This window comes from Anolis carolinensis, chromosome 4 (genome assembly GCF_035594765.1).
Source record: "Anolis carolinensis isolate JA03-04 chromosome 4, rAnoCar3.1.pri, whole genome shotgun sequence".
NCBI classification, from domain to species: domain Eukaryota; kingdom Metazoa; phylum Chordata; class Lepidosauria; order Squamata; family Dactyloidae; genus Anolis; species Anolis carolinensis.
The window spans coordinates 240,951,866-240,963,690 of NC_085844.1; the positions used below are offsets into that span (position 1 = coordinate 240,951,866).

At 42.9% G+C, this 11,825-nt stretch overlaps 1 protein-coding gene across 3 annotated transcripts in view; it reads right to left on the reverse strand.

Moving 5' to 3' along the window:
- lama5 (laminin subunit alpha 5) overlaps window positions 1-11,825 on the reverse strand; it is a 228,071-nt gene extending 216,246 nt beyond the window's left edge. For 2 of the 3 annotated variants that reach the window (XM_062979023.1, XM_062979022.1), the window contains exon 1: window positions 11,291-11,824. In XM_062979023.1, coding sequence (XP_062835093.1) covers window positions 11,291-11,575 — 285 coding nt within the window. In that variant the 5' untranslated portion in view covers window positions 11,576-11,824. Of the gene's footprint in view, window positions 1-11,290 lie in introns of all 3 variants that reach the window. The other variant, XM_062979024.1, reaches the window with a different exon arrangement.

The window sequence follows — 11,825 nt, forward strand, 5'->3', positions numbered from 1 at the left end:
GGGGCGGCTTACATGGGGCCACGCCCAAAACAATACAATGTAAACAGCATATAAAAGAACAGCAGAACACAATACAATAAACAATACAGTAAATAATATCCATTACAAAATAAAACAAGGAGACAATAAAAACAAGGGCAGACCACATGAACATTAAGTTAAAACTCGGGGTGAGAAAGACCTAAAAATAAAAACCACAGCAAACAGGGTCATAAGGGAGTGGGGTATTCTGGAGGATAGATATTAGGGGGAGCAACGGAAAAGAAATATAAAATGGTTACTCTCCAAAAGCGCAGCGAAAGAGCCATGTTTTCAAGTCTTTCTTGAAGGCTGCTAGTGTGGGGGCTTGCCTAATCTCCGCGGGCAGAGAATTCCACAATCAGGGGGCCACAGCAGAAAAGGCCCTCTCCCTTGTTCCCACAAGGCGGGTCTGGGATATCGGGAGTGGGGACAGGAGAGCTTCCTCTGACGATCGAAGGGATCGGGCAGGTTTATGATAGGAGATACGGTCACGAAGGTAGGTGGGTCCCAAACCGTTTAGGGCTTTATATGTGATGGTATACACCAGGGGTCCCCAAACTAAGGCCCGGGGGCCGGATGCGGCCCATTGAAGCTATTTATCCGGCCCCCATGGCACAAGGGCAGAAGTGGGTTGGGCTAAATGACCCTAGGGGTCTCTTCTTCTCTTACAACCCTTATTATTATTATTATTATTATTATTATTATTATTATTATTATTATTATTATTATTATTAACATTGAGGCTGGGTGGCCATCTGTCAGGGGTGCTTTGCTTGTGCTTTTGGTGCACAGAGGCAGAAGGGGGTTGGACTAAATGGCCCAAGGGGTCTCTTCCAACCCTCTTTATTATTATTATTATTATTATTATTATTATTATTATTATTATTAACATTGAGGCTGAGTGGCCATCTGTCAGGGGTGCTTTGCTTGTGCTTTTGGTGCACAGAGGCAGAAGGGGGTTGGACTAAATGGCCCAAGGGGTCTCTTCCAACCCTCTTTATTATTATTATTATTATTATTATTATTATTATTATTATTATTAACATTGAGGCTGGGTGGCCATCTGTCAGGGGTGCTTTGCTTGTGCTTTTGGTGCACAGAGGCAGAAGGGGGTTGGACTAAATGGCCCAAGGGGTCTCTTCCAACCCTCTTTATTATTATTATTATTATTATTATTATTAACATTGAGGCTGAGTGGCCATCTGTTAGGGGTGCTTTGCTTGGGCTTTTGGTGCACAGAGGCAGAAGGGGGTTGGACTAAATGGCCCAAGGGGTCTCTTCCAACCCTCTATTATTATTATTATTATTATTATTATTATTATTATTATTATTATTAAACATTGAGGCTGAGTGGCCATCTGTCAGGGGTGCTTTGCTTGTGCTTTTGGTGCACAGAGGCAGAAGGGGGTTGGACTAAATGGCCCAAGGGGTCTCTTCCAACCCTTATTATTATTATTATTATTATTATTATTATTATTATTATTATTATTATTAAACATTGAGGCTGAGTGGCCATCTGTCAGGGGTGCTTTGCTTGTGCTTTTGGTGCACACAGGCAGAAGGGGGTTGGACTAAATGGCCCAAAGGGTCTCTTCCAACTCTTTGTTGTTGTTGTTGTTGTTGTTGTTGTTATTAATTATTATTGCTTGGTGGCCAACTATAGTCCGGCCCTCCAACGGTCTGAAGGATCGTGAACTGGCCCCCTGTTTTAAAAGTTTGGGGACCCCTGGTATACACCTTGAATTGGGACCGGAAAATAAAAGGCAGCCAGTGGAGCTCCTTGAACAGGGGAGTAGATCTCTCCCTGTAACTCGCCCCCGTAATTAACCTGGCAGCCAAGCGCTGGACCAATTGTAGTTTCCGGGCCGTCTTCAAGGGAAGCCCCACATAGAGCGCATTACAGTAGTCCAGTCTAGAGGTAACTAAGGCATGCACCACCATAGTCAAGTCAGACTTCACGAGGTATGGTCGCAGTTGGCGCACAAGCTTGAGTTGTGCGAAGGCCCTCCCGGCCACCGCCGACACCTGTGCTTCAAGCGTCATCACTGAATCCAGGAGGACCCCCAAACTGCGGACCTGTGATTTCAGGGGGAGTGCGACCCCGTCCAGCACAGGTTGCCACCCAATACCCCGATCCGACGCGCGACTGACCAGGAGGGCCTCTGTCTTGTCAGGATTGATCCTCAGCTTGTTCCTCCTCATCCAGTCCGCCACAGCGGCCAGGCACTGGTTCAGCATCCGAGGGGCTTCCTTGGAGTCAGATGGGAACGAGTAGTGGATTTGCGTGTCATCTGCGTAGAGATGGCAACGCCCTCCAAAACTCCGGATGACCTCTCCCAGCGGTTTCATGTAGATGTTGAATAGCATGGGGGATAGAATAGACCCTTGCGGGACCCCACAGGTCAAAGGCCAGGGGTCCGAGCAGGTGTCCCCCAGCTTCACCAACTGGGAACGACCCTCCAGGAAGGACTGGAGCCACAGTAGAACCGTGCCACCGAGACCCATCCCAGAGAGCCTCCCCAGAAGGATACCATGGTCGATGGTATCGAAAGCCGCTGAGATGTCCAAGAGAATCAGCAGGGTCACATTCCCCCTGTCCAGTTCCCTGCGGAGGTCATCCACCAAGGCGACCAATCAGTATGCAATACAGTATGCAATACAGGCAAGACACAAATTTCATTTAAACACTACCAATACACAAATCCCACATTAACAAAAAATCTTATATAAATGGACTGCAGTATTCAGATCAGGCACTAGTCCACTATAAATTCTATACTTCAGCAAAATTGGAACAGGATCAGAGCAGGATGAGGGCACTGCCATTGTATCAGAGTCACTTACTAAGATCAGGGTTAGCATTGAATACAGTGATTCCCAACCTTTTTTTGACCAGGGACAACTTGACCAGGGTCCACTTTGACCAGGGACCACTCTCCAACATTAGTATCAAAAGGGTTATGAATCAGTTTTTTTTTAATCAATTTTAGATTTGGTTTGGTTATTTGATGTGCTGATTCAGAAAATTGCATTGGATAGGCTAAAATGAAAGAAAGAGAACATTCTTTACCCCCATGATAGGGTCACCATATGTCAGAAACAACTTAAAGGCACAGCAAAGATTAATAAACGTATGGCACCACAAGCATTCATAGTAAGACCCTAACATTATCCGATACAATTGATTTATAGAACAGTTAACCAGTTGTATCTGACTTAACTAAGTCCATTGGTATATATGACTGCATCCCTATCGCTCCATCTAAAATTTAAAAAAACATACTATCAACAGCTGAACATGTAAATCTAAATACTTTGGTGCTGGCAAAAGCATGGTATAGAAGACAAGCCAGCTGGCAAAAAATCATCTCTGAGCTATTCACTGCAATGCCAGAGTAAAATCTTTCAAGTCTAGGGAAAAGGAAATAAAACCCAGTCTTTCCTTTTGGGTTCAAGCTGACTGAAGTAAAGCCTAAGCAGACTTAACTGAGATAACAAGGAATTATCCCTCTTCTGCAGAAAGTTCTGTCTTCCTCATCTGGCAGCATTCCATCTAGATAAGTGCTGTGTTTCCTAAAATCTGGTCTTCCAAGTGTTTTGGACTTCAGCTCTCAGATCCAAGATTATTGCCCAAGGCAGCTGAGGCCTCCAGGAGTTGAAGTCCAACACATCTGGAGGATTGGAGTTTGGCGATCACTGATCTAGATATTTGCTAGTTCACCACAAGCATACCTCAATCACAAAGGTCTCTAACAAAGAACATCCTTTTATAAAATCTTTATAATACCCTGCCATTTTTCCCTTCTTATCCTCTGCCTGGTTGGACTTTTTTTTCCTAAGCAGCAGGATGGTGCTAAGTAGGAGGATCGTGAAAGAGGGCTGTTGAAACAGACTTTTGTTGTCAAACTGCAGCAATGAATCTTTAGAAAGCAACACAATGAAGACTCAGCTGGCACAGAATGGGGTTATCTTTAAAAAGATCCTGTTGTAACTGACAAGAGGCAAGGTAAACAGCAGCTGTCACCAGAATCCCCTGTGTGTGAGTGTAAAGAATTTATAACGACTGCCACCAATTTGTAACGTGGCGACACCAATTGGCAAGGAGGTGCCTCCAATATCAGCAATGCGCGACCACCAAAGACTCAGGGAGGAGACCTTTTACTTTTCCCCCCCTTTCTTCTTCTTCACTTTAGATGGTAGCGTGACTTGGTTTAGAATATATGCGACAGAGGCTTGGATGTTGAAAGAACAAAGTTTATTCAGGCACAGAGCTTAGTGGTTTCAAGGTTACTTCTCACTTAGAGGTACACTTTCTTCAACAGTTGCAACAATAACATATGATGAATCCACTCTCAAAAGACTTCCTCCTTTCCTTGAGCAGTTTAAACCTTTTCCTATTCTTTCAACGGATGCTATCAACTGAACACTTCGGATCTAACGGGAATTGCTTCCTTTTACCACTCAGATTCTACCAATAAACCCAAACAAGTCACTTGACTTGCTTAATATGACACAACTAGAGATCTGAGCTTCCCTGGTTTCCCTAACCTGGAACCAGTCTCTTCCCTGTGACTCTCAGATCACAGACTGAGTTTCTTTTCAAATTCTGCTCTCTCTTCTGCTAAAGGGCAGTTGGCCCCACCTACATCTCCATGGCAACCAGCTTCAGAACGCTGAGATGGCTACCCCCTTCATGCAATAACTATAATACTTACTCTTGAAAAATAAATACACACAATTTAAGATATCATCTGTAAACAAAAAATCATACTTCAGTACAGTGAGCGGCAAAGCAGAGAAAAAAGACAGCAGTTAAATCTCCCTCACCAGCTAAACCTAACATATTTACATATTTAAAAAGTAAAGAAATGCTGCACTGATGTAACTTTTTCTTACTTTTTTCATTTCCTTTTTTTTTTTCTATCTCTGGTACCAAATTTTCTAGAGGGACATATCTGCTTTGTTACCTGTATTCATATGTAAATAACTATAGGCAGATACAGGATTGTTCCATTGTATAAAACCCCAAATGAATGGTGATGGACTGACTGTATCTAAACAATATGGCTGTTTTTTTATATATTGATTACATTCAGATTTTCTATATTATTCAGCATGCAGGTTGACATGCGAGTGTGGAGAAGAACAAACCACAGACCACCTATTACAGTACAATGGAGGACCTTCATATAGCAACACCAGAAGCACTCCAAGTTGCCAACTACTGGTCAAAAGACATTTAGTATAATGCCAAGTTTTTAACTGTATTGTGTTTTTGAATACATTACAACTGTACTCTTGGTAAGTTTCTGATTAGATAGATAGATAGATAGATAGATAGATAGATAGATAGCATGCAGGTTAGAACCCAACTTTCTCATCACTCCTTAGTACGTATGATGCAGGTTTTGACATGCTTGTTATACTGAAGCTCATGTGAACAAAGTTTTAGAAGCATAACATTCTCCTAGCAGTGTATGTTCAATGTAAATTTCCAAGTTATACATACACTGTGTGACTCTTAACTGAAGATTAACCCAGTTGTTCGTTAACTAAACCATTAACTGAATTCTAGTGTCGAGGGAAAGATGGAATATAAATGAATGAAACCATAATCTTAATTCCAGGCAAGTACATGATGGATGATTCAGAGGTGCAGGCGCTCATCCACACTTGGCCCTGGTTTATCAGGACTCCTGATCACAGGCGCTCAACAGTGGCAGAACTACACAGTCTTTGGGGTTTCATGTGTGAATGTCTTGAAAGGTGCCATGTGCCTACATCTCTGTAAAGTTTTGTGCAACATGCAAACAAGCAAATGCCCTGCATAGAGCTATGATGAAAAGTAATCTTGTATTCTCATGTTAAAAAATACCTCAAATGTTTGAGGGGGTTTGCATCCCTAATTCTTTACTTGCTGGTGTCCTCCATTGTAAATGTATAAACGGAATAGGTTCCTTCCAAACTCTCCATTAAGGAAGACCTGTGGGTGCGTGGGGATCTTAAGTTCTTCCCAACCCAACAGAAACTGCAGCATTCCCTGCTGCTCAGGTTTGTCTTAGGCTTCCTTCTCACACTGCGGGAGGTTTCAAATTCCATTTGATTTCCAACTATGTCAATTGCTCTCCCAGGATTTACAACTGGCTTCAGACTCTGAAAGAGAGAGAAATGTTCACTGAGTCTCTCACTCTCTCCTCCCCCAACCCACTCACTTAACAAATCCTCTCTTGCAAGGAGTCCCCGCTCCATCCCAGATGTCCCCCCTGGTTAAGCACTTTGCCAAACACCAGTCACTTTGAACAGCAGTGCACTCCTGCCATTGGCATTCCTGGGAAATTCTTAGCCTTTCTGTTGGGTCCCAGTTGAAACAGATAACATTTACTTTGACATAAGCTTGTAATAATTGTTTACCCGTAACACACCCTTCTCTCCCACCCACATTCCTTCAAACAACTTGCAGGCTTCTTGACACCTATTTTCTCAAAATCAACACACTCTGCTTGGGGCCAAACAAAATGTCTTTTCCAAAAACAGGGTATGACTAAAAACATAGCTGCACATGTTAGGCACATAGCTTCCTTATTGGTCACAAGTTGTGCCAGTTTTTGTAGCATTTCCAAAAATTATCCCATCTCTTTGACCTGAGCAAAGGTGTGTACGGACAGTGCAAGCAATGATGCCAGTATCATAACACCTTTAATTCTCTTTAAAATAATTGTTCCCTGTCTTCAAACTTGTACAGGTTTGAAATGGTTCGAAGGCATGTCTCTATATGTATGCCCTGGAGTCATGAATTTTATAGGATTTTCTTAGTCATGGGATACACAGAGGTGGATTTGTCAGTTCCTTCCTATGAAACAGCCTACATCACCTGCCATTCATTGGTTGTCTCCTATTCAAACAATAACAAGGGCTGGTCCTGCTTAGATTCTAAGGATCTGGTGCTTTGAGCCTATTAGGAATTATTCCAGTAAAACTACTATAATTAGAACAAAACTGCAAGAAAAAAACAATACTAATATCTCTGTCCTTCCTATTTAATGCTATGTCAAGCTTAGAAAGCTATTTGCTTTAAATATTAATTGCTGGAAGGTCTGGTTAAACCATCCAACTTTGTAACAATCAAATCTTCTTTGTTCTTTGCCCATCCATATAAGCAGTATATTGCAGCAATTAAGAAAATGAACTAGAATATTTGTGATTTGCTTCAATAGGAACTGTTAAGTGGAGTCACTGTGCCTCAACCACCACAGATAATAAACGAATAATACTGCTCCATCTTATATCATCGCAAATCACATTTTCTCATCTTCAGAAGAAGGCAAAGGCAACCACTCTTGGAACCAAGCCACTGAACCCCCATGATAGGGTTGTCCTGGGATTGCCATAAATCATAAACAACTTGAAAACACACAACAACAAAGTACATCATCTGCCCTCAAGTCTTTCCCAATATATGGTGATCTTAAGATGAACCTATCATGGGATTTCCTTAAGATACCAGAATTCATATTTGCCGTCCTCTGAGGTTGAGAGAATGTGACTTGCCCAAGGTCAGTCAATAAGTTGTTATAACCATGTGGCAATTCACATCCTGATTTCCAGAGTCATACTCCAACACTCATTACACTGGTACAAATTGACTGGCCCATTTTATACCACTTATTAATATTAATTATATAATATAATAGATCAATATTATTATTAACCAATAGTATCAAACAAGCTAATTTAATTTTTTAATGCATACTATTATTATTTTCCAAAAATCCACTGGGATCCTTAACACACACAGGAAATTAGATAATAACTTCACTCCAGCAAAGTTCAGCACATTTAAGTTACATAGATTACCAACACAGAATTTAAGCAACTACTCAAATTTTATATGTGTATAATGATTTTTTTTGGAGGGGCCATAGTGGCACAACAGATTAAACAGCTAAGCTGCAGAACTTGTGGACTGAAAGGTCAGCAGTTTGAATCCACAGGATGAGCTGAGCTCCCGATGTTAGCTCCAGCTTCTGCCATGTAGCGGTTCAAAAACATGCAAATGTGAGTAGATCCATAGGTATTGCTTCGGCAGGAAGGTAACAGCACTCCATGCAGTCATGCTGGCCACATGAACTAGGAAGAGTCTACAGACAACGATGGCTCTTCAGCTTAGAAATGGCGATGAGCACCACCGCCCAGAGTCAGACTCAACTAGACTTAATGTTGAAAGGAAACCTTTACCTATGTTTTTAAACAGGCTAATCTTAGCTAAATTGGGACATTATTACCATGCTATCAATTTCTGTGTGGAATTCATTCCCAGACTTTACATGGATACACAGATAAATAGTAAACCCCATTAAAATGAATGAGTCAAAGAATAGCGAAGTGTTGGAGGAACTAGAAAATAGTAAGAGATGACATATTTTGTCAGGAATAAATGAAACCACATGTACTGGTCCCACAGATATGGGATTGTACTGTATTGCCAAATGGACACAAGTTCATGTTGATAAGTGTGAAAAAGTTCATTATTAAGCTGTGGGAGACAGTGAACACACACAGCTGTCAAGCAAATTCAGCAAAGCACAAACTCAAGTTTGCTTCCTAAGTTTCAGGTTTTTGTTTCTAACAGTGAACTGGCCAGTTTGGTGTCCTATCCTGCCAAACTATACATTGGGGGACTCCTAACCCTCCAACCACATTTTTCTAGATTTCCCACCAGGTAGGGCCTAATAATCCTAACGGCAATGAGTCCCACATGATCTTGGAAGCTAAGCAGGGTTAGCTCTGCTTAATATTTGTATGGGAGACTGCCAATGAATACCAGGTGCTGCAGGCTATATTTCAGAGGGTGGAAATGGCAAAATTATCCGAGAATATTCTTTGCCTTAAAAACCCTATGAAACTCATGGAGATCACCATACATTTTGACTTTGAAGGAGACTTGACTTCTAAGGCAACACACACATCTCAGGCTGATCAATTTTTCCTCCCTCAACTGGCAGTCAACTTGAGACAGCCAGCTTAGCAAGGGATTTGTCTGCATTTATCCGAAATGTATTAAGAAGTGCAAGAAATAGGTAACTCCATCCCATCTTAAAGCAGAAAGGTGACACCGCCATCCAGCATGAGTTACTTTAGGAAAATCTCTGTGCTCTTCTCAGACATCTGCTTTGTAAGTGCAGAGCAAACATGTGCCGGATTGTGCAAACAGGCACAAACACACACTCCCAAGGCACTTCCTCCCAGAGCTTTGAGGTGTCTGTCCCAGAGCTGAGAATAATTCACCAGCCCCAAATAAACTTGGAGATAAGAAGTAAGGAAGAGGGAGGGAGGCAGTGGATAAGAACAAGTTAGGAAAGGTGATGAATTCATCAAGAGATGGAGAAGACAAAGAGGGCATCTAAACTTTTTCTTTTACTTCAGAGACTACATGTGTATCTATGTTGTAGAATTAATGCTGTTTAACACCACCTCAATAGCCATGGCTCAATACTATAGGGTCATGAAAGTGGTAGTTTTCATGGTCTTTTGCCAGCCAAAGTGTACTAGTGACTCACCAAACAACAAATCCCAGGACTCCATAACATTGTAAAGTGCCATCAAACTGCAATCATTCTGCTGTGTAGATGCACCCAGAGATCTGCTTTTCACTGTCCAGAAGTGAAAATTTTAAATCCTTTAATTGCCCAAACATTTGCATGTAAGCTCAGATTTAAGACCCACTATGATCCATGGTTGCTGAGAGTCCATCTTCTACACCAGTGGTTCTCAACCTTCCTAATGCCATGACCCCTTAATACAGTTCTTCATGTTGTGGTGACCCCCAATCATAAAAATATTTTGTTGCTACTTCATAACTGTAATTTTGCTACTGTTATGAATCGTAATGTAAATATTTGATATGCAGGATGTATTTTCAGTCACTGGACCAAATTTGGCACAAATCCCCAATATGCCAAAATTTGAATACTGGTGGAGTTGGATTGATTTTATCATTTGGGAGTTATAGTTGCTGGGATTTATAGTTAACTTACAATCAAAGAGCACTCCGAACCCAGTACACAATGGATCTGCACCAGACTTGGCACACTACCTGATATTGAGCTCTCGATATCATACCTACATAGCCAACATTGAATACTGGTGGGGTTGGGCTATATTTGAATTCTGAGAGTTGTCGTTCACCAACACTCAGAGAGCACTCTGTACCAAACTGGTGATGGAGCTAGTAAACTTGCCACACATACCCAACATGCTAAACTTTGAATACTGGTTGGGTTTTGAGGGGTTGGGAGTTATCGTTCACCCACATTGACAGCGCAATGTGCACCCAAATGATGGACCAAAGTTGGCACAAATACCCAATATGACCAACTTTGAATACTGGTAGGGTTCGGGGAGGGTTAGAAGCTATACTGTCTATATAATGCAGCTTGAAACCACTTTAACTTCCATGGCTGGATGCTACCGTGTTCCCCTGAAAATAAGACAATGTCTTATATTAATTTTTGCTCCCAAAGATGTGCTAGGTCTTATTTTCAGGGGATGTCTTATTTTTCCATGAAGAAGAATTCACATTTATAGTTGAACAAAAAAATGAACATTTATTATATACTTTCCAGTAGTTGTCATCACAAACCAGCATAACCAGACAAACTGTGTATCCTATCAAGAATTTCTTGTTACTACCAATATTTCCATGTACAACACTCTATGGTATGTACATTTACCAATCCTGCATGCTTCGGGGGGGGGGGGCATGCTTCCAAACAAAAACTTTGCTTGGTCTTACTTTCGGGGGAGGCCTTATATTTAGCAATTCAGCAAAACCTCTACTAGGTCTTATTGTCTTATTTTAGGGGAAACAGGGTATGGAATCATGGGAGTTGTAATGTGGTGTCAAACTGCATAAATTCTACAGGATAGATAAGGCATGGGCAAACTTCGGCCCTCCCTCCAGGTGTTTTGGACTTCAACTCCCACCATTCCTAACAGCCTACCGGCTGTTAGGAATGGTGGGAGTTGAAGTCCAAAACACCTGGAGGGAGGGCCGAAGTTTGCCCATGCCTGGTGTAGATGCACTCTGAATTAGAGAAAGAAAACACAGGCTGAAGCAACTCGAGCCTCAGCCCTGAACTCGGGCGCAGAAGGGCAGGTTTCAGGCTCCAAAGAGGCGCACCGTGAATATCAATGATGGTGATGCTGCTGCAAGATGAAAAAGAGGATGGCGGGGAAAGGGCAAGAGCTGGGGCGCTGGGGGAGAGCCTACCTGGATGGTCTGGTTGGGCTCTGCTCCGGCGAGGGGCCCGCCCACCAGCTTGCAGTACAAGTCCTCCACGGGTCTTGGGGGGCCCTTGGCGCCGGCGTCCTCCTCTCCGCAAGTGGCGGTGGCCGAAATCTTGGTGCCCTCGGCCAGGTTGAAGTAGGGCGGGTGCAAGCTGTGCCCGTTGACGTCCGCGTGGAAGGAGACCGGCTGCCCCACCGAGCTGTGGGGCAGCAGGAGGAAGAGCAGCAGCAGCAGCCCCCCAGCAGCAGCCTTCTTCCCCCTCGCCATCTTCGCGCCCCAAAGATCAAGCCGCAGCCAAGTCTCCAAGATCTCCAAAGAGGGAGGCAGAAAGAGGGGCGGAGAGAGACCTGTAGGGAAGGGGCTGCCGTGCTAAAGCTCCCCCCCAGAGAGGCATGGATCCGAAAGCTGGAAAGGGAAAGTTACCAAGGAGGCAGCAAGCAACCTGCGCCTTTGCCGGCTCTCCCACCCAATTGGCAAGTTTTACGCAGCGTTTTTACGCACGACTCTTCCTTCCCCC